Source organism: Uranotaenia lowii, chromosome 3 (genome assembly GCF_029784155.1).
Source record: "Uranotaenia lowii strain MFRU-FL chromosome 3, ASM2978415v1, whole genome shotgun sequence".
Taxonomy (NCBI): domain Eukaryota; kingdom Metazoa; phylum Arthropoda; class Insecta; order Diptera; family Culicidae; genus Uranotaenia; species Uranotaenia lowii.
This window is the reverse complement of record NC_073693.1, coordinates 223,064,405-223,088,560: the sequence shown is the minus strand read 5'-3', so window position 1 is coordinate 223,088,560 and position 24,156 is coordinate 223,064,405. Positions and strand designations below refer to the sequence as shown.

Here is a 24,156-nt window from a genome sequence, read left to right as displayed (position 1 = left end):
GGAAGCGCCAAATGTCATTACCATCACGATATATTCGCTGAGACTACCATCTTTATCTTTCCACAGGAAACGTTGACAGTGTTGGTCCTGTTCGCGAATTCTCACTTGGTGGTACATTTCGCGAATGTCACCACACACGGCAATCCGATTTTCACGAAATTTTAAGAGAACGGAAAATAAGGAAACCAATGGATCCGGCCCTGTTAATAATGCAGAATTCAGCGATTGCCCTTTGTATGTTGCGGCTGCATCCCATACCAGTCTTACTTTACCTGGTTTGTTGGGATTAGTTACGGGGAATGTCGGTAGATACCATATCAGATTTCGAACGTTCCGTAATTCTTCAGTTGTAAGCTTCCGAATATATCCTTTTGCTAAATAAGATTCCATTTTCTCATTCAGCAAGTGTTTTAGACCAGGATCCTTCTCTAGGCGTTTTTCCAAGCTATAGTAACGATGCAGGGCCATCTCCTTATTGTTTTGAAGGTGTGGGTTCGGATATCGCCATAAAAGGCCCGTCTCGTACCGATTACCAACGAACCGGGTCATCTCATTGAGGAGCTCTAAGGCGCGTTCGTCGTCTTTGGACCTAACGACATCGTTCGACTTCATGATACCTAGATTTTCCATGTCAAAGTAATCCTTAACAGCTTTGTCAAGACCAAGATCGCTCTGTTTTTCTCTCTCGCTCACGTGCAGAACGTAATGAACCATGCTTACATCACCACTGTCACTTCCTCCTCCATAAACAGACCATCCCAATCGCGTTTTAATGCAAATTGGCTCTTCAGGTTTTCCTTCTCTGCTTTTACGTACGAGAGTAACATATCATGTTTTACTCCGATCAATATACGCGGACGAACGTTTTCGTAGGATTGAACTGGTAAATTACGAAGATGACTGTATTTCGCGGCAAGTTCAACAACGTTAAGTGTCTGGTATGGTAGTTGCAACTCTTGAACGGTCCGTACGTCGTCCAGGTGGTAGCGTTTTCCTTCAGCACCAGAGATGTCAATATTTACTGAGTGTGAGTTGGATTCGTTCCTTTCTGTTCCACCGGTCCACTTTAAACAGAGAGGACGGTGTTCACCCTTCAGGTTTAATTCATTCGATAAATCCTGGTCTATGAGAGTTAAGTGAGAGCCATCGTCTAAAAATGCAAAGCATTGAACTTGTTTTCCTTGACCGTATAGCGTAACCGGCACATATCTAAACAAGGTCGCTTGAGCATGGACTTGATGCGTGTTGCACGACTTGAAATCCTGTGAAGCTGCATTCAGGTTCTTATGGAGAAGTGAGTGGTGTTTACACGTACAACCCTGTATTCCGCATAATGGTGAGTTGCACCGACCTCGGTGGGATTTTAGGCATTTCTTACACAGTCGGTACACGTTAACTGCTGTCCATCGTTCTCCGTACGACATATTTTGAAAACGAGAGCATTTTTCGAGAGAAGAGCAATCATTCTTTAAGCAAATGAGACAGTTTCGCGATTCAGTTTTGTGTTTATCTGGCTCACTACCCTCGGAGTCGGGTGCTTCTGTATGAAGGTTGATAGAAGCTTTAACTCTTGGTACGGCTCCGATTTTTTCGCTGACAAGTTTTTCACTCTTCCTTGGAGGTTTCGCGACGCAGCATGCGTCTTTGGCGATGATGAAGATCCAGTCGCTGAAGCTGGTCAAGCTTATCCTTTTTAATCCTCTGGCGTGTCGAACCCAATCCAGTGCGTGTGATGGGGGTAGCTTCTCGATAAGTTTATCGAGTAACGTCATATCCCGGGAATATTCCTTCCGCCCACAAGCGTCGATCGTAGCACATAAGTTTTGGACAGCAAGCGCAAATTCAATAAGCTTATTCATTGCATCTTCCTTGAGAATCGGGAAGGCAAGAACCTTTTCTTTTAGTGAACTAATAATGAACTGTGGCTGCCCAAATCTGAGACGAAGAACGTCGATCGCCTTCCAAACTGTTGAAGGATGGATAAGGAAACAACGGACTGCTGCTAGGGCCTCTCCGCGTAAACAATTACGCAATCGACTAAGGTTCTCTTCGTCTGTGAATCTGCAAATTTTTGTGGTGCTTTCCAAAGTAGCGACAAACATCGGCCATTCTTCTGGATCGCCCGAAAAGGGTGGCAAGTCCTTCGCTACCACTTGTCGTGCTGCCAGGTGACTACGCGTTAGACTACAGATATTCTGATTGCTAGTGGTAGGTTTAGGCCTGGTGCTGCTCATTTTATCAGCGACATGGTGTTTCGGCGTAGATTTGCCTTTGGGCAAAAACTGTTCTTCGTCGGCGCTTTCCAATTCAGATGCAGATTCATTTTCGTTATAATCTACTGATGTGGAATGCTCGCTTCCTGCTCGTGTCGCATTTGATCGTTCGAGCCATTCCTCAACTTTCGATCTGGACTGAGCAGTACAGTTGTCGGGTTCCTGGTTATTCAATTCAGCCATCTCTTCCATTAAATTGAATTCTTTATTAATCAGTTTCCGTTTCTCTTCCAGTAACTGCTTCTCGGCTTCCACCTTTTTTAGCTGGATTTCTAAAGATGCTCGGCCGACTTTTTGGACATATTGGACGTTTTGGAGATGTTGGTTCCTGCCTTTGATCGAATTTCGGAGAAGTCATCGCCAGTCTTTCCTTTATGTTGTTGTTCGGCCGAGCCTTTATCACCAGCGGTTTGATGTTTTAAAGACTTCTTCTGCGATTTCTTTATGCATTTCTTACAACTCCACGGTACGTCCTCTCCTTCAACCTGCGAGGTGACGCCGGCGCAACTATAATGATGCCACAAGGAGCAGTGATCACAGAGTACCATTCGGTTATTGTCGATCTTTCTGCATATCTGACAACTATATCCTGCTGTTGCATGAGCCTCATTAGCTGCATGTTGGCCTTGGGATCCGGTTACCCTTGTTCTGTCTAATCCTCCCATTTGAGGTTATGTTAGTGCTTTTCTGGATTCACCGCTTAAACGGATTTTTATGATGTAATTTTCTCAGTAAATCAATTTTCCAGATTCGCATTACACATATATTTCAGTGGTAATAAAAATCCCTGCAGTTTAAAGTTCTATATTAGTTTCAGTAATACTAAATATAGTGATAAAAAGAACTCACGTTTAGTGACTTTTACCGTTCTTGCAGGATAAATCCTTTTAGCACGGGATATTCTATCCAAGTTTCAACTACCTGTTACGGTTAATAAATTTGGTAATTGGGCTTATTACTTATAATTTATGTAGTAAATTTACCTTGGAGAGTATTGAATAATGAGGAAACCTTCTTATGGGAGAAATTGAGTTGGGTAAGATGTGTGATCTATAAAGATTTTAAACATTTAGTTTTAGAATTATCTCACTTGGCGAACTCAAACCTTCTCGTGTAGATTCAGTAAACTTGATAATTCGAGGTCACAAACTTCCTTTTAACTGTACAATGGTAATTACGCTCGTCTAACTCTAACACGTTGTTTCTAGCCTTTACCGTATTACAATTTAACCGCGTTTCTCTAATTGTTGTTTGTTTTGTTCCTCTGTACTTTATCTATCGCTGTCAAGCGAATTTCTCTCGCTCGAAGTAGGGTTGTCGCCTTACGAGGGACCTCGTAACAATAAGTATGAAAAGATTTTCAACGTAAACTGATTTTTCTCTACTAAAATATAAAAGAAAAAGTATGAAAAGATTTTCAACGTAAACTGATTTTTCCCTACTAAAATATAAAAATGACCCAATTTATCATGAATTTCCAATAAAATTAAAGGAATTAAGGGAATAAGGATTAAAAAATTAAGAGTTTTTTCTCAAAAACATTCATTTAGACCAATGTACAGTTTTTTTTGCCAAATCTGTAATTTAAAGCATCTTCTTTTGTATTACTAACTTTGTCGTTACCTTCAAAAGTTGTTCAGGGCAGTATGATCCTAAACACGCACATTCAAACAATCAATCAAATATACTAACGAATTTAATTTTTGAGATAAAAAAAAACTTAAATTTGAGTTAAGAGAATCGATTTTTTCAAAATAGGATACAGTGCATCAAAGGGAAAATTGGACTTTTTTTAAGCAAGAAATAAATTTCAACGGATATTTTGAGAACAGCTTTGGAACGCTAAGTTTCTTTTTTTCACCTAAAAACTTTAATTTTTGAACTTTAAAATCTTCAAAGATGAAATTTAATTGAAGTTTTCACAGTTACACAAGTATTAGGAATAAGAGCTACTAAAGATGTTGACAGAAGAAAATGGTTCCGCTCAAGATCATATTTTAGTTCCACTCAAGATCCGCGTGGTTCCGCTCAAGATCAGAATTCTTACTTCAGTAAAACAGCTCTAGAGTTATAAAGTTGAAACGCTGTTAGCCAGCAGATCGTGGCCTAGAGGATAGCATCCTTGTCTTCAAAGCCAACGTTCATGAGAACGAATCCCGGCCGTGACATAACCTGGCATACATAGTAAGATGGAGGTTGGCGGTTTTAGCATAAGTGAAATGCTAGCCGGATATACCTTGGAATTGTACGCCTCAATGATGCAGCACATGCATGTGGATGGATCTTTTCAAGGGAACTTAGATTGCACTTGGAGAATCTACCTAGGCTGATTTGGGTGAGTGAGTGATGAACGAGATCGTTTGGTGAGGGAAAATGTGATTAAACCTGCATACATTGAGGAGCGCCTGGGCGTCTCAATTAGTAGTTGTGCCTAAAAGTGTAGGGAGTGTGAGATTGCAAAGTAACGATCAATAAGGTGATTAGTAACGAACACTATCCACTACCAAATATAAGTGATATTTTTGCGAAATTGAGTGGTTATCGGTTTTTCGAAAAAAAAATGATTTGTCTGGGGCATACATGCAAATAAAGGTGTCGGAAAATTCGCAGACAAGACAAGACAAGACAAGACATGCAGAGCAAACTCGACGACCTCACCGAAAGCTCCAAAGCAGCAGGTCTCAAAATCAATGTCGGAAAGACCAAGTCGATGGAAATCAACACAGAAAATCGTCCCAATTTCGTGGTAGCTGGACAACAGGATAAGACAGTGGAGTGCCTCCAGTATCTTGGTAGCCAGATTACGCCTGATGGTGGTACCGTAATCCGGGGTAAGATTGATCACTTTTATTCAATATTTCTCGATTATTTTTTCTGTTAAGAAGAATATGGCATGTTTTATATTTTTAAAACCAGTACTGAACTCCTATGAACGTTAAACATGGAAGCAGAAATTTATTTGACTACTTCAAATTTGATTTAAAAATCGTTTTCGTCTCTGTTCAGAATTTGATGTTATGGGGTGACATTGATCAGTCTCTATTCGGACGGTTTCAACGAATTTTCTTGGTCATATAGGATACAAAACACCTTCATAATGTTTAAATATGCTAATTTAACAATTTATCCTTAATTTTTAACGTTTTATTTTAAAACTATTTATAATCGAAAAAATAACTATGATGCTGCCTACATTTATGGGCAAAAATTATAATAATTGCTAAATAGTTTGAGCATCAATATACAACTGAAATTTTACCTTCACACATTCCCCTAGGCCCTCCCACTATTTCTATTGTCATTTTTTCTTCAAAGTTAACAATTTGATAGTGTTCCTATGCATTTTTCCAATACGGGCTTACTCTTGGAAAATGTCCTTATTTTTTAAATATCAAAAACTGTTCATATACAAAGAAAAAAAATTGTTCTTTCTCATTAAACAACTCGTTTGCTTCTAAATGCTTTTTAGTATCATCAGAAGAGCTGTTTGTTTGCGAGCCTTGGAAAAAATAGATTTTCTATGATTTTGAAATATGATTTTTACTAACAGAAAAAAATCAAACACAAACCAAATTTTGCCTATTTGATACTTAATTAGTAGGCTTTCAAACGTAGAAAACAGTTTTCAAAAATTCGAACTATAGACTGAGTTATTGATGATAATGTGGAAAAGTTTATTGTTGGTCAAATTTACCCCGGTGATCAAAGTTACCCCGTTTTACGGTACCAAGAAGTACATCGAAACCCGGATCAGAAAAGCCCGATTTGCGTTTGCGAGTCTCCGAAACATCTGGCGCTCACGCCAGATCTCTCTACGAACTAAGATCCGAATCTTCAACTCAAACGTCAAATCCGTATTGCTGTACGGGTGTGAAACTTGGTGCACATATGCGGTGACGACGCGAAAACTGCAAGTTTTTGTGAATCGCTGCCTGCGGAACATCATCCGCGCTTGGTGGCCTGGCAACTGGATCTCAAACGTTGAACTTCATCGCCGGTGTCATCAAAAGGTGCTAGAAATCGAGATTCGGGAACGTAAGTGGAGATGGATTGGGCACACGCTGCGAAGAGATGAAAACGAGATTTGCAGAGAGGCGCTTGACTGGAATCCAGATGGGCATCGAAGAAGAGGCAGGCTCAAATGCTCGTGGCGGCGAAGTCTAGCAGCTGAAATCCGCACAGTTGACGAGAACCTTGGCTGGCAGCAAGTGATGACGCTGGCTCCGGATCGCCAGCAGTGGAGATCTTTTATCTCAGCCCTATGCGTCGGTCAATCGGCGCCGGACCCTTAGGTAGGTAGGTAGAAAGTTCGCAGAAATATCTGACGGTGAATACTCATAAAGGACTGTTTACGTATCTTCGTTTGCCGTTTGGCATATCTAGTGCAGCCTCGACTTTTCAAAGAATTTTAGAAGAAATTCTTAAAGATTTGGAGATGATAAATATTTTGGTAGACAACTCTATTGCGTTTATTAGATTGTTCTAGAAGGTTGAAACGCTAAGTAATTTAGTAGTAGTATATAAGAAACGCTCAACATTGTATAGCTCTTTTCTCCATCAACAAGTCGGGAAATAAAGTTCGTTGGTAAAGTAAAAGTACCTATTTATCAGATACGAACGTACCCAGATGGTCGTGCAATCTACCAGAGCTTCGGCAACACACACGAGCTTGGAACAGCTTTTATAGTGATGGGAAAGATGCAAAAGCGCGTTGTCGGTGGTGGCCGATCAACCCACGAATGTGCCGGTTGAGGATTAAGTTCCGCTTCTTCAACATCAGCATCATCACGGTGCACAGCCCTCACCTAGGAAGTACCGGTGACCACAAAGACTAATTCTACGCGCAGCTGGAGCGTGAATACAACCACGGCCCAAAACATGGTATCAAAATCTTTACCGGGCATTTTAATTTTCAGGTCGGCCAGGAAGAGGGATTCAAACCGACAATTGGAAGGTTCAGTGCGCGCCAGCTGACCAACGAAAACGGCCTCAGACTAATAGATTTCGCCGCCTCCAACCGAATGGTCGTACGTAGTACCTTTTCCCAGCACCGCCTCCCACACAAGTACACCTGAAGATAACCGTACCAAACGCAATAACAGTTCGAACACGTGTTGATAGACAGCCGGCACTTCTCGGACATCATCGACGTCAGATCCTGTCGAGGTGCCATCATCGAGTCAAACCATTATCTCGTGATGGTGAAGATGCGCCCAAAACTCTCCGTAGTGAACAAAATACGAAATCGACTCCCGCTTCGGTTAAATATCGCACGACTGAAGCAACCTGAAGTCGCGGTAGACTACACCTAATCGCTCGAAGCTGCCGGCAGAGGGTGAGCTTGACGAAGCCCCTCTCGAGGACTGTTGGGATACCATAAAGACAGCCATCAACGGTGCTTCGGAGAACGTCATCGGACATGTGGAACGAACTTGACGGAACGACTGGTTCGACGAGGAGTGTAGGAGGCTGATGGACGAAGAGAATGCCGCGTGGGCGGCAGTAGTGCAAAGAGGCACCCGTCGAAATGTGGAAAATCATCGACAGCAGAAGAGGCAGCGAGCCCGATTTCCAGGAGAAAAAGCGCCAACTGGAGGAGGAGCTTGGTAGCTGGAGCAGATGCATCGTTCCCAAGAAATACGAAAATTATATCAGAAACTCAACGCATCCCGCAAAGGCTTCGTGCCGCCAGCTGAAATGTGCCGGGATAAGGATGGGGCCATCCTGACGGACAATCGTGAGTCCGGATCTGGGATACAGAACAGCTACCGGAGGAGTGAAAGAAGTGGATAATATGCCCCATCTACAAGAAGGGGATTACAAATCGGACTGTGAGAACTACCGAGCGATCACTGTCCTAAATGCAGCCTACAAAGTGCTGTCCCGAATACTTCTCCGCCGCCTAACGCCACAAGAAAACAGATTCGTGGGAAGTCACCAGGCCGGTTTCATGGAGGGACCGTCAACGACGGACCAGATATTCACATTACGGCAAATCCTTCAAAAATGCCGTGAACACCTAGTCCCTACGCACCATCTATTAATCGACTTCAAGGCCGCATACGATATGATCGACCGTGACGAAAATCATGGACAAGAACGGCTTTTCCGGGAAGCTGACCTGACTAATCAAGGCGACGATGGATGGAACGCAGTGCTGTGTGCGGATTTCGAGTGAACTGTCGAGTTCATTCAAATCGCGCAGGGGGCTTCGACAAGGCGATGGTCTATCCTGCATGATGCTCAACGTGGCGCTAGAAGGTTTTATTCGACGAGCGGTGGGTGAAATGCGGGGCACGATTTTCAACAGATCAAGTCAACTTATCTGCTTTGCCGATGACATTGATATAGTCGGCAGATCATCTGCGGCGGTGGAGGAGATCTACCGCAAACTGAAACGTGAAGCAGGAAGGATTGGGTTGATGATTAATACGTCCAAGACGAAGTACATGTTGGCCTGCGGATCTGAGACCGAACGAACCCACTTGTCCATTAATAACAAGGCCACGATCGACGACGACGAGCTGGAGATAGTCAAAGACTTTGTCTATTTTGGCTCACTGGTGACCGCAGACAATGACAACAACCGTGAGATCCGGCAGCGAATTATCAGCGGAAGTCGTGCCTACTATGGACTCTACAAGCAATTGCGGTCGAGAAGACTTAGCCCTCGCACGAAGTGTAACGTGTATATGACGCTCGTTAGACCGGTTGTCCTCTACGGGCACGAGACATGGATATTGCTCAAGGAGGACCTGCGCACACTAGGAGTATTTGAGCGACGAGTGTTAAGAACCATCTTTGGCGTCGTGCAGGAGAACGGAGTGTAAAGGCGAAGGATTAACCACGAGCTCGCGCGACTTTTCGGCCAACCCAGTACCCAGCAGGTGGATAAGACTGGCCGGATACGCTGGGTAGGACATGTTGCGAGAATGCCGGACGACTGTCCTGCAAACAAGGTGTCAGCTAGGAATCCGGTAGGAACGAGACTAGCAGGGGCGCAACGAGCGAGGTGGTTAGGCCTAGGGGAGTATGATCTGGCGAATGTGGAATGTCCGAAAAATTGAAGAACGGTTGCCATGGACCGAGTGAATTTTAGGAAATATGTTCGTCAAGTTATGTCGTGAGAAATAATACAAAGAAAATAAAAATAAATAAAATAGAAGAGAGAAAAAATACTCAGTTAAGATTCCGGTCGACCAAGATCTAATTGACGAGCCTTTCGTTTGACGCTTGCCATCAGATTTTGAACAATCACTTCATCCCCTTTATCCACTTTCTTCGTCGCAGAACGCCACATAACTTTAAATTGCTTCCCGCTGCTAACAGCTGTTTAGGTCTTCTTAAAGTTCTGCTTAACGATCGCCCAATAGTTTTCGATTGGGCGAAGTTCTGGTGTGTTGAAGGGTCCTTATACTTGGGCACAACCGAGATGTTGCTAGCGGTAAATACCACTCCATAACCTTTTTCCATAAAGGCATGAGCAACCAAAATGTAGTTTGCTAAACGAGATATGTCTTGGCAAACTGTGATAGTTTAATATGCTTGAAAATGTCTGACACCCTTTCCTTTCCGGTTGCTGTATAATATTCTCGCCCAGGAAGCTGTCTGAAGTTTGCCTTGGGTATGGTTTCGTCGTCCATTACCACGCAATCAAACTTCGTCAACAATGTCGTAAACGACTTCCGAGATTTTGTTTTTGCCGTATGTCGTTGCTTTTCGTTGCGAATCCATAGAAGGCCAAATTTCCGCTGATCATTCGCCGTCGGATCTCATGGCTGGTGTCGTTATCTGCGGTCAGCAGTGAGCCGAGATAAACAAAGTCTTCGACTATCTCCAGCTCGTCGCCCTCGATTGTGACCTTGTTATTACTGGACGAAAGGGCTCAATTGGTCTTGGATTCGCAGGCTAGCATATACATTGTCTTGGATGTATTAATCTTCAACCCGATCCTTTCTGCTACGCGTTTCACTTTGATCATGTTGGGGTACTATGGCTAAAAAAAGTTTATAATTCGAAATACCTACTAGCCTTCCATACATCTTTGAGATTTCGATGCGATGGAATCAAATGCTTATAAAAATCTCGATCCTTTTGTTTCTTTTATCGTCAGGTGAATTTTAAATTTAGAATCAAGCAGCAAGTGATCGTAGAGTTGCTCCATTCTTTTGGTCGTGTTTTGTCATTCGACAAAACATCGCCTAACAAGGGAAGTGTTTCTCATCTGTTGGGTTGTAAATGCAATCATAGTTTCAATAATAATAATAATATATTTTACCTTTGATTCATTCTCGATATAAAAATGGGATGTAAATTATAAATTTCAAAAAAATAAAATTAACAGTAGATTATTAGCATAAGTTTTTGTCAACTAAAATATTCCAATCACATTTATAATTTATTTTCTGTTAACACACAGATGTATCCGCCACTAGTGGCTATTCTTTAGGAAAATCACATAAATTCAGTAAAATAAGCGATCATTTTTGACTGAACAAAAACGACGCAAATCAGCTTAAAGTAATTAGGTAAAATTTTCGAATTTACTCTGACAACTGGGTACAGAATTACCGGTTCAACAAACAACATCAGAGTTGTAAGAAGCATTACAGACCTAAATTCTCTCCGGTACACTACTAAGACTACAACTATTCAAAGTCTATATCCGTGACGTTTCCTTAGTTCAAAATATGAGAAAGCAGCGTGTCATTTGTGGTCGTATTGCAGCCGGACTGGGGTTCGTAAAATGTTAGGCTCCACCGTACCAGTAAGCTAGGTAGTAATTTACTTGCTTTATCAAGCGCTAAACAGAGTAAACAGGAAATCTGCAGAAAAGAAAGGAATGGGAACTGTGAGTTGACAATGGATTTTTGTGGAAAGATGATTATACACATCTCTGCATGTCAGTTCAAAAAACACTCACCAACCATTCCGCAAGCTAACTGGCCCTGCACATCGCCTGGTCCGGAGCGAGCGAATCGAACGGATCCGACTGCATACGATTTTGATTTTCGCTCACCGTATTGTCCACCACATCGACTCGGTGCTTCACCGGGATCGTTTCGTCCGACTGCGGGGACCAGAGTCGTACCTCGTAATCGATTCCACTGGTGGCCAGCATGCAAATGTACGGATGAGGCTGGACGCAGTTCACGATCAGCTCGTCGGCCTGGTAGATCGACGCAATCATCCCGCTGTCCCGTTCCCAGATGAAGAAGTTTCCATCGTCGGATCTGGAAGCGTTGAGTTGGAGAAGTTGTTAATAATTGAAAATAATGAAACCTAACATTCGATACTAAATATTGATCGATTGACTGAAGTATTTTGAATTCTTGGTACAGATTATTAGGTAGAAAAACATTTCAATGAAGAATCCAATCCAGAATGTTGAAAGAAAGCAACATAAAGTTGCTTCGAACAAGTGTTGCAAAAATCATCAGAATTTTTGTAGGAATCGTTATCTTCTGAATCCAAGAACTGAATTACACAATTTTTTGATTAATACTTTGACATATCTTGTACATACTCTCTGGAGCCACAATAACGACTCTTTTTCATTTTTTGGGAGGTGAAAATCATGTTTGGCATAAAACCGGTACGTTTATCCCGAAGTTCGGATACAACCAACCGGAAACAGAACAAACCCCTGCTGTTGTCGAACACAAGAACTGGAAAACACTATAACCCCGTCCAGGTTCATGCCACACTCGAAATTATCCTCCGCTGACTAATTCTGATCCCCAAGTTGTTCGTCATTATCCTCGTGAGTGCGGCCGTTGCTGTTGCTGCCTTCTTGCACACATACTCAACGTGATTTTTTAAGCTGAGCCGGTCGTCAATCATCACACCCAAATATTTAAGCTCACGCTTTGATTTGATAGTGCATGATCATACTGTAATCCTGCCTGTTTGCGGTGAAATCAGGTTTGATATCAGGACCATCTCGGTTTTGTGGTTAGCAAACTGCAAACTCTTGGAGAGTATCCAGCTGTCCACAGCTTCTACAGCCCCTGAAGCTGTTAGCTGGACGATTTCTGTTGAGTAACGCGTCGCTAGTAGCACAACGTCGTCCGAGAAACCAACCAACTTAACTCCCTCTGGCAGGCTCAATGTCAGCACCTCATCGTACGTAATATTCCAAAGAATCGGGCCCAATATCCATCCTTGCGGTACTCTAGCTGTAATATCCATTTCCTGAAATCCTTAGCTTGTCATGTATTGTAGCTTACGGTTCTGGAAATAGCTTTCCACTAATTTGCAGAGATATTTCAGTATCCTCATTTTTATAAGCAAAGATGCAATCGCTGCCCAGCTGACACTCCTGAAGGCGTTGCGCACGTCCTTTGTTACTACCGCACAAAAACGATCCCCTCTTCTCTTCTTGAGTCTGTCTTTATCAGCCGTTTCGACGTCAGTTCGAATGGCGTCCACTGTGCATTGCCCTTTTCGAAAGCCGAATTGATTGTTAGACAATCCGCCTTCGCCCTCGGTGTATCGCTGGATACGATTCAAGATCACCTTTTTCAGAACCTTTTCCACAGTATCCAGTAGGCATATTGGCCTGTATGTCGATGGGTTCTCCAATGGCTTTCCATGTTTGGGCAGCAGAACCAGCTTCTGCCATTTCCAAACCTCTAGAAACATCCTTTCTTCAATACAAATTTGCGGTGACGATCGGAACTTTTCGGGAAACTCCTTAATCCCGCCTTAACTGCAATGTTCGGTATACCATCTGGACCGGGAGCCTTTTCCAGTTGAAGGGATTTTACGATGTCGTGCAGTTCATTCAATGATATCAACACCTCCTCGCTCGTATCCTATTCATACGGGACTTGCTGCCAGCTATTGATAATATGTTGAAGAAACAGCTCTCGTTATTTCCCTCAGTTTGATGGGGCACATTTCAGGTGGTTCACTACCGCTTTTGTTTTTTGCCATGACTATCTTGTAGGCATCACCCCATGGTCGGTCATTGGCATCAAGACAAAGTTCTCTTAAATATGCCTTTTTACTTTCTTTAATTTGTCTTGCGTTTCTTTTCGCATTTTTGAAAAGCGTCCTACGCTCAGCTCTCTGCATGTTTTGCCTAGTGCGAAGGCAGTTGGCACGCAAATTAGGGTTTCCTCAGTCCTCCGATAAACTGGTAGATGTGGTATTTACGATTAGCTCTCCTCGTCATTGCTGCGTCACAAGCACGTGTGAGTACTTTCGTCAGGTTTTCCGCCAACCAGTTAGACAGGTTTTGCTGCCACTTCAACACGTCAACAAAGACATTCCGGTCAAATTGTTTTGACAGCGTCGTTCACCTACCATTACCTCTCCTCTGCCTGACAGCGCACTCTTACCCACACGATAGCGGATCGCAAAGTGGTCGCTATGAGTGTAGTCCTCGCGGACTAGCAAATGTGATATCTATAATGGATTCACATCTCTCTCTATGGTAGGTCCTAGTATTACCTACGTTCGACAGGTCCACATTCAGCCTTGCAAGTGCTTCAAGTAGGCTAATTTTAAACTTTTAAACATGTTTGAACCGAATGGATTAGAACATGATCACTATCAAATAAACCAAGTATAATTTCACTGTTGCTAGCTCGTCAATTAGGACTTGAAAATCAATTAAACTTACCCTGCGACGATGTAGTTGGAATCCCCGAAATAGTTGGCTTCCTTAATATCGGTTTTAGTGTTACAGTGACCAACGAAGCGATCCTCATAGTCCAAAGCTGCTGATTGCCAAGCCTAAAAGAAATGCGCATATAATTCAACCACGTAAATGTTGTCCCCAAGGTTTGCAATTTTACCAGTTCATTGACGGAGTATTGCTCAGATACGGAATCCGCAGGTCTAACGCGATCCCGTTGCCGCTGCCGGTCAATTTCCGCTTCGATATCTTTATCAAGCATCAGAACACCGTGATTCTTGGCGTAAGATGGAAATCGTTCAATCAGCTCCGCCAAACATTTGGATGCTTCCTGTACCTGACCGAGTTTCAGCAGAGCCCTGGCTAATCGGAAGTGCGCCTTAACGTAGTGCGGATCAAGGTGCAGTGCTCGGTGACAATCCCGAACTGCTGCGTAGACGTCGCCGTACCTGAGAAGGACAATGCATTAACAAGCAGATCTAAGAAAAAAAAGAGGATGATCTTACCAATTTCGTTTCATTAAGGCTGTCGCGCGGTTCAGGTACAGGATTGAGCAGTCTTTTTCTTGAGCCTTTCGAATAGCCATGGTGTACTGCTGGATCGCCTGAAGATATTTCTCTTTCTCCAGATTGGTGTTACCTTCCTTTTTAAGCAGTTCAACCTCCGGCGGTAGCTTGTGTTTGATTTTCTCTCCATTCTTGACACCATTCGTGGTAGTGCCATTAGTACCGTTCATCGGTTCCGTAAACTTAGGTAACTCCAAAAACTAGAAATAAGGACTTGGATGAGAATCAATTAGAAAGAGGCAATTTGATAAATCCGCTCACCTTCGGCTGCTTTGGTCGGTTCAGATCGTACAGGTAGATCTGTTCAGCGCCCATGTTGACCAACAGTTCAGTACCGTCTGGGCTAAAGGTGAGGTACGTGATGGCTTTTTGCTTGAAGATTGAGAATTGGATGTCTTTGTTTTTACTCAAATGACCGGGACAAAAGTACTGAACACAACCATCCCGGGGTATATTGTCCGCATCGCTGGAGTTCGGCTTCAAATCGATCATGTTGTTACGCTGGAAAACATTTTTCAAAATCTCCGTAAATAACATATGAAAATTGAAAAAAGGTAGAAAACTACACCAACCTTCATAAGCGTCAACATTCGTCGATCGTAGATCCGGGCGAAGCAATCGTTGGCCCCGATCGCCACCATTTCCGGACGAAGCGGATTGATCGCTATACACTTGACTTCCGGCATTTCGGTAATGTGATTACGCAGATTTATCAGCACATTGGCATCATCACCTCGGCACTGAGGTGGGGTTCGTATATCATGCTGCAAAACCAACCCATCTTCGGCTGCTGACCAAAATAGGTGTTCATTCTTGGAAGACGTTGCAAGCCGTTTAACTCGGGCACCGTGACAAGTACAAGTCCTGATTGGGAAAGGTCTATTTACATCGTACACAAAAGTTCTGAAATCTGCGGATCCAGTCGCGATGAGTGAATTATTCTGTTTGTGGAGGAATTTAACAGAAAAAATATTCCCCTCATGAATCGTTGCTAGATCCAGCAGCTGTTTGTGGTTAAACGGATCCCACAGCATAACGTGGAAGTCGTCCGATGCTGAGGCCAACATGCGTCCATTATCGCTCCATTCCAGACAATTGACGCAGCCATTGTGTCCTTTGAGTTCTGCTTCCAGCTCGATCTTGTCGATAAATTGTGGTGCCGTTTTGAGACGATTCTTAACAATGTGCTCAATGTCACTGTAGTTGCGATCCAGGAGAATCTGAGCGACGTTCGTCACGTTGGGGTAGTGAAATTTTCGCTTCATTTTGCGAAAGATGTATCAACCCTGTTTTGAACAGTTCAATTTATTATTAAAAGCTTCCAATTACAGGATAATAATTGATGAGATACGAATATTCGAAATATTTGTTACTCCTTCACCCTTCTTAAATTTTGGCAACCGTTTAAATTCTAAGAATGTAATTTTAAAAGTCTCGACTCAAACAGACAAATTAGGATTAGGGATAAGGGTTAACGTACACCCGAGTAAGTGAGGACGTTTTCGTCGCATAGCTCAACTCTAAAAAAAATCATTAAAGAATCAGCAGTGGATCAGTTACTATACAGTTTCGTTTAAAGTTGTTTACAAATGCTGAAAAGGTCAGCATAGCGAATATCTGTGTCTGTAAAGTACCTTATTTTAAATTTTACTTTCACATGCTTGAGGATTCGTGCTCATTGAACTGTCCTCAACTCGTCCTAATGTAATTTTTGATACCTTTATTTTAAAGTAAACTCTTGAGTTTTTTTCTAAGCATGTAAACCTCTCAACTCTCTTCCTGGTGATCATTTTGAAATTGCAAACTCTTCAACGTGATTTTCTTCCAATTTATTACAAACTATCTTCTTTTCCTCTAAAACCACTGGAGTTTGCTTTCTCACTTGGCGGTCTTCTCAACTCGCTTTAAAGTGGTTTTTTGAACTTATTCCAAGCTGTCTTCTCAAGCCGCTTGATCATCAAACTGTCCTCTCAACTCAGCTCATTTTTTTAACCCTACTATTGGTATAATGTTTGAAGAGTGGGTACATATATAACTTTCGATAATGTTTTTTAGGTCACTTGGGTATCCCGAGATGGCCGAACAGAAAATCAAATTGACCACATCTGCATCAGCCGAAAATGGTGAAGGAGCCTTCTTGATGTCCGCAACAAACGAAGCGCAGACATTGCATCTGACCATCACCTCGTCCTTGGCGAGATACGACTGAGAGTTGCGCGTGTCCAACGGCGCGAGGAGAAAGTCGGGTGTCGATACGACGTCCGCCGGTTGGAGAATCCAGAGGTGAAAAGGGCATACGTTGAACAGCTAGAATCCCGAGCCTCGGAGCTGCCGACAGACGGAACAGTCGAAGAACAGTGGTGTGGAATCAAGAATGCCTTTATCACGACGAGCCATGGTACTCTCGGTAAAGTTTGTGGAAGACGAAGTGAATGGATGTCGGATGAAACCTGGAGGATGATCGATGATCGGAGAAAGGCGAAAGTCGGAATTGAGCAGGCATGTACCGGGTCAGCTAAAGCAGCCGCTCGCTTACGATATGCGGAGCTGGAAAAGGCAGTTAAACGAGCTTGTAGACGAGATAAGAGAGCCTGGACAAACTCCCTAGCCGAAGAGGGAGAAAGAGCCGCCGCCAATGGAGACATCCGATTACTTAATGACATTTCTCGCCGCCTCAGTGGTGCAAGGACTAATGCCGCTGAAAGACCGAGCAGGTCAGTTATTGACCGATCGAACAGATCAGCTCGAACGATGGACTGAGCACTTCGAACAACTCTTCCGAGTCACGAATAGCGGTGGCCAACAAAACCCGCAGCTCGAAGCGCCAACAGTAAGTCGCATAAATGGCGTCAACTCGGAAGCGCTCTCGCTGGCTGAAATAGAAGCGGCAATCAAAAACATGAAATCCAACAAAGCACCTGGGATCGATTGCATCCCTGCTGAAATGCTGAAAGCCAACCCTGCCCTATCAGCACAAATGTTGCACCGTCTTTTCGCTGACATCTGGGATACTGCAACATTCCCGGCCGACTGGATGCAGGGTATCCTCGTAAAGGTCCCGAAGAAAGGAGACCTGACAGAGTGTGGTAACTGGCGAGGCATAACGTTGATCTGTACAACCCTCAAAGTACTCTGCCAAGTGATCCTGAACAGGATCCAGGAGAAAATCGACGCTACACTCCGACGGCAACAAGCTGGATTCCGATCCGGACGATCATGTGTGGACCACATCACAACGCTACGAATCATACTGGAACAAATCAACGAATTCCAGGGCTCTCTTCTGTTGGTGTTCGTTGATTTCGAAAAAGCATTCGACCGACTTAACCATGAAAACATCTGGGCGGCTCTAAGGCGACGAGGGGTCCCAGAGAAACTAGTCATCTCATCGAAGCACAGTATGAGGCATTTTCGTGCAAGGTCTTGCACGACGGTGTCTTGTCCGAACCAATCCCGGTAACTGCTGGAGTGAGACAAGAATGTATTCTATCACCGCTACTTTTTCTAATCGTAATGGATGAGATTCTGATTGGATCGATTGACTGTGCACCGAACCGAGGATTGCCGTGGAATCCTTCAACAATGGAGCAACTGAACGACCTTGACCTGGCTGACGATATTGTTTTGCTCGCCCAAACACAACCAGATATGCAGAGCAAACTCGACGACCTCACCGAAAGTTCCAAGGCAGCAGGTCTCAAAGTCAATGTCGGAAAGACCAAGTCGATGGAGATCAACACAGGAAATCCCTCCAGTTTCATGGTAGCTGGGCAGCAAGTTGAGAAAGTGGAGTGCTTCCAGTATCTTGGTAGCCAGATAGCGCCTGATGGTGGTACCAGAAAAGACATCGAAACCCGGATCAGAAAGGCCCGATTTGCGTTTGCGAGTCTCCGAAACATCTGGCGGTCACGTCAGATCTTTCTACGAACAAAAATCCGAATCTTCAACTCAAACGTCAAATCCGTATTGCTGTACGGGTGCGAAACTTGGTGCACATATGCGGTAACGACGCGAAAACTGCAAGTATTGGTAAACCGCTGCCTGCGGAATATCATCCGCGCTTGGTGGCCTGGCAACTGGATCTCGAATGAGGAACTACATCGCCGGAGTCATCAAAGGGCGCTAGAAATCGATTCGGGATTCGGGAACGTAAGTGGAGATGGATTGGGCACACGCTGCGAAGATATGAAAACGAGATTTGCAGAGAGGCGCTAGATTGGAATCCAGAAGGTCATCGAAGAAGAGGCAGACCCAGAAACTCGTGGCGGCGAAGCCTAGCCGCTGAAATCCGAACTGTCGACGAGAATCTTGACTGGGACCAAGTGAAGACGCTGGCTCCAGATCGTCAACAGTGGAGGTCTTTTACCACGGCCCTATGCACCGGAGGATCGGCGCGGGATCATTAAGGACCTAAGGGTAGCAGGTTCGATTTTTTTTCAAATTCTGCCCTAAAATACAATGTGGTGATATTCTATGAATCGTTTACATATTTTATTATGTGGTTTGCAGGATTGAAGGATAGGAAATATCTAAATGATTCATAGAATGACATCACCTGTCACGATTGTCAATTGTGCAAACTGGTGTGCTTGATCACCAAGCTATCAGGGTATAATCCATCCATAGAAATGTCAAACACAGAGTTCCTGACGATTTTGGAAAAGTAACTTTTTTTTTCAAATTAATACTAATGTTATGATTTGTATTGGTGCATCTTTGTACCTGAAAATAATCAAATTTTCGAAGGTGATGGAAAGTATTAGATAAACATGAGCTATCAAAGAAAGAAAAAACATAAGCGGTAAATATTATGAACTTTTCAAAAAAAAATACAACGGCTCACCGGCAGGACTTGAACCCGCAATCTCAAGCGGAGATTGCGGGTTCAAGTCCTGCCGGTCAGCCGTTGTATCTTTTTCGAAAAATTCATAATATTTTGGGCTTATGTTCTTTCTTTCTTTGATAACTCATTTTTCTCTAACACTTTTCATCACTTTCGAAAATTTGATAATTTTTTCAAGATTTTGGGAATCTTAATTTGACCAAACCTTTCCAATAACGTCAACTTACACATGTACTCTTTTAAGAGTACATGTACTCTTTGGGGCCGTTTACATACCACGTGGACAACTTAGGGGGGGGGGGGGGGGTATGGACATGTCCACGCGTGTCCACGGAGAGGGGGGTAGGGGTTTGGGTCATGTCCACGTGGACATACTCTCTTTTAAAATATTTTCTAAAGGTGGATAAATATTAGATGTTTAAATGAAAATCTTAGAATGTAAAGCTTTCCACTTTAAGTTTACACACTAAGTAGCTTTTTGAAAGCAAATGATAATAGAAATAGAAATTTATTTTTTTTTTTAATTTTTTTTATATCAGGAAATTCTTGATCGGTTTTTATTAAATCAGCCATTTCCATAACAAAAAGGCAAAAAGTGGTGTTTTCTTACTATCAAATTATAGGTATTTTAAAAAAAACTATTTCAAATCTGTCCACGTGGACATCCGGGGAGGGGAGTAGGGGTTTGCCAAATGTCCACGCTTGTCCACGGAGGGGGAGGAGGGGGTCAAAAATCTCATTTTTCTGTCCACGTGGTATCTGAACGGCCCCTTTTTTGATCGAAAAATGTGCGTACTCTTCTTTTTGTGAAATTTTATCAAATGTGCACCACTAGGTGCTGTCCTGTTTGTTTATTCGAACAATGTTGCACTGGTTTTCACCTAGTGTTACACTGCCATCGGGCGGTAGTGCCCCGAAAATTTTGTCAGTGTTGCGAGAGAGCGTGTGAGTGAGTGAGGTAGCAATACACTGGCGACGATTTGTGTTTGTTTTTATCGGGTTCGGTGGAACACTGAACGAGGGGAGAAAACAAATACGGTATTAGAAAGCAAAGAAATATCTACAGTAGAGCTCCTTCAATCCGAGCTCCGGTCATTCGAGCCTCCACGCTATCCGAGTTTAACATCTAAACTTGCCAAAAACGCGATTAAATAGAAAAATAATATCCACATGCAGAGAAAACTGGGATTTTGAAACCAAACAAAACTGACTTTGATTCAAAACATTCATTTTTGGGAATCAAACTCCTGTTTTCTTTGAATCAATGAATTACGGTTTTGATTCAAATGATTAATGTAATTAACGTTTGCATTGTTATAGGACTGATTTCGCCCCAAACCCAGCGGCCTGATTATCTTTGGCCCGATCTTCAGCGACAATCAGCAGTCGGACCTGCCAGAATCCGGAGTGGTTTCCGAAAGTTTATTTAGCGACCCACGGAGAATGCGAAACTTTGTCAACGAATTGGTAAATAAAAAAAATTAAAAATTGTGTCTTTTTATTATTTAAAACTCATAATAGGAACTTCTAATCAACAGGATTTTTTTCCAATTGGAATCAATGGAAAATGGTTCGATGAATAAATGCTTTTAAATCTATATCTAAATTACATTGGAGCAAAAGAAAATAACTTTGAATCGAATGAAACTGGGTTTTGAATCAAAGCATTAAGATTTTGAATCAAAGATTTTTCAAAAGAAAAATTCTTTGAAACAAAGGAAAATGCATTTGAACCAAAGGAATTTTTTATTTATCCCAAAAACAAAGGAAAAAATCCTTTGTTTTTGCGGCACTTTCCTTTGAAATAAAAAATCTTTTCGCTGCGTGCATGCAAGAACCGAACTATGCGCCTGGATGATATGCAATACCAGAGCAAAAGGGTTTGTTGGTGTCAGTGATGGTAAATTTCGCCCGTCACGCTTGACCCGACTAGTTTTGTTTCATCAAACGACTGGCACTGTTTTCAATTGACGGAGCCTCACTATTCGCATGACGGATAAAGCACGACAACAATCAACATTTCTCCATCATCGACTGGCGAAGCTCCTACACATGGTCATAGTTTCTCCTGAGAGTGACTGGCAAATCTCTTCACACTTCGATCAGCTGCTGACGGCAGGTACAACAAATTGAACGACTTGCTGGCAGAGAGCAACAATAGCAATAAAAAACTGAAAACGAGCTTGCTGGCAGGAGCAACAATAATAATAAATGCTTTTCTTGTTCCTCTTCGGTCGTCTTCGGCTTGCTGGCAGGAGCAACAATAATAATAAATGCGTTTCTTTTTCGTCATCGGTCGTTTGAATGCGATTGCTTGACTAGGTTATTATTTTAGCTTCAAATGACTGGGGAATGAATGACTGGCAAACGAAGTGACTGGTCGTTAAGGAACAGTCAATTGAGTTTGACGGACCAAGAGGCTTCACAGTCACAGCTTCACGCCTCATGACGATGACTTTTGACAAGCCTGGTTGGTGTATTTCGTTTAATCCGAGGTCCATCCCCCGACTGCCTCGGGTAAGCGGGTTTCTACTGTACATCATTTTTCATACCATTCGGGCGCAAAGCTCGATAATATATATGCCTTTTTTTCTTACTTTTTGGAAAAATTATCTCAATGTACTCTTTTCGATGTCAGTGGGCACGGTAGCCCTAATTTACACCTCACTTTGAATACATTAACGCAAAATTTTCGCAGTTTAAGATTGTTCACTAGGAAAGAAATTTTTAACTAGAATTCCAACGAGATTTTTCTGTTTCAATTGTAGCCGTTTAACCATCATCATGGCATTCGCGACTTTATAGCAACGTTGCAGTTAGCGGGTACAACTGTGTTCGATGTTTACTCTTGGGCTCTTCCAACGAGACTTTCTATCGAATTGAATGCTTAAAACCGAATTTGAAAGGTAAAAATGGGACTTTAAAGTGGCTTTACATGACGTGTTAAAGGAGTGAAACTATTTGTACTTATCTGCTTTATTGAGGGTCTCGTAGAATTGAAACACATAGAGAAAAAATGTATTTGCATAAACTTAAACCATTAAGTTAAATTCTAAAGCTTATGAAAAGGCTATATTGTATTGCATTGTATTCTGCCTAACTGATATATTCTTGTCATTCAAATTATCATTTTTTCGTAACTCACGTTCATATTCGAAAAAATGTTAACGGTGTTGCATAGTTTTAGGGGTAAAAATTAGTAAATGCGAATGTTGGGAGCCATAATCTATTGGAAACAGCTTATAGGTAAAGTTTTCTCCTTTGAACAGTATTTACTACGATTGCAGGGTAATCTGGACAGAATAACGGCCGGCATTCCATTTAACCGAGTCCATTGGTTTTAACCATTATAAATACATACATACTTACGTCGAAATACCTTCAATTTTCAAGATTCAATTTTTATCCCGTTCAAACCAAATGTCCCACTTCTACAATGTTCTAATATGTCAGTGAGGAACCCAAAGTGGAACAGAAAAATCGAAATAAAATCGATAGCAATAAAAAAAGACCAGCTGGTAACTTTAGAAAAGTGGTAAATATTTATAAGTTTGTTAAAGGTTTGAGAAATAATTGAGGATTTGGAACCGAAGCTCAATAGATAAAGAATTACAAGTTGCTAAATAAAAAGCAAATTTATTTACATTTTTCGTAGGAAAAAAGGATAACATTGTTTTGACTGTAATTTGTAAACAAGCAAAGATCCAGCAATAACGGCGGAGGTTTTTAAAAATAATTGGCAAACAAATTTCCCGAGGTATTCTACTTACCAACTATCCCTAGATTGTCGAGATAACCGATTTTATTACCAGACTTTCTGCCAAAATTTTATGTTGCATAAAATATCTTCATCTGCATTAACACTTTTCACTGAACGAAACGACTACAAAACGAAAGCGAGAAAATTGACAAGTCGGTACCGGCAGTGGTGCCAAATTTCTAAAATGATATACTTTCACTGAAGATGTTGATGATCATCATCATCATCATCATCGTGATCATCAATGTCAGGGTAAACCTCAAAAGAATATTTTTGATTACTTTGGCAAGCCTATTGAAACTAGGTGAAAATTATTATCGTCATGAATAAACTTAAGTTAACTTGGTTAGAAATTCCAAAAAAAAGGAAACAAAATGTAAACTACTCATTTATTTAGAAACGGTTTGGTTTCGACCGCGCTACAATCTAGACGTGTTTTCCTGTTGAGGGGGGCTTGCAATGACTAGCCTCCCTCAATCACGGACATCTTTTTTGCTAAATTTTGCCAAAAAAAATATTAGTCTAAAATGGTCGAATTTATAATGGAAATCTTTTGGGTGTCTTGGGAAGAAGATAAATGTGGATCGTTATTGTATGATATATCATACTATATACTGTATACAGTATACTGTTCCATACGGGATGTTTTACATTAATTCAATACTTTCATTATTTCAAATTGTTAATTGTTAATAATAATAATAATTATTATTGTTCTTTCTTGATTTAACGTCAGCCCAAATTAATAAATTGTAACGTTCAGCCGTTGGCCAAAGTGACCCAAGAGGAATGAGCGTGTAAGATGTGTGTGTGTGTGTGTGTGCGAATGAGCTACCACTGTGTGAGCGGATTGAGTGACTGGAGACTTTGTAGAGTATGCTAGAAGAAAAAACGGTCAGTGTAGAATTAACAGTCGAGAAAACCAGTTCAGAAATAAAAGTGTTCCGAAATATGAAGTTTTTTTCCGTTCCTGGAATGAGATTCTGAAAATATTATCCGTTACAACTTCAGAAGTGGGATTGCCCCAGCTTTCGGAAAACGGTGGATCCTGGCTCCGGTAGAAGAAATTG

General features: G+C 42.1%; 2 protein-coding genes across 2 annotated transcripts in view; one reads left to right on the top strand and one right to left on the bottom strand.

Annotated features, from left to right (window-relative positions):
- LOC129753567 (40S ribosomal protein S25) overlaps positions 1 to 24,156 on the top strand; it is a 458,367-nt gene that overhangs the window by 97,769 nt on the left and 336,442 nt on the right. The gene's annotated exons all lie outside the window — the stretch shown is intronic.
- LOC129753551 (WD and tetratricopeptide repeats protein 1-like) lies at positions 10,524 to 23,213 on the bottom strand. The gene is made up of 8 exons (XM_055749385.1): positions 23,097 to 23,213; positions 15,056 to 15,769; positions 14,745 to 14,984; positions 14,424 to 14,683; positions 14,078 to 14,366; positions 13,903 to 14,015; positions 11,197 to 11,506; positions 10,524 to 11,098 (listed from the first exon to the last, which is right to left on the bottom strand). Exons 2-7 carry the CDS (start codon positions 15,746 to 15,748, stop codon positions 11,212 to 11,214), a joined length of 1,890 nt encoding a protein of 629 aa, XP_055605360.1. The 5' UTR covers positions 15,749 to 15,769; positions 23,097 to 23,213; the 3' UTR covers positions 10,524 to 11,098; positions 11,197 to 11,211.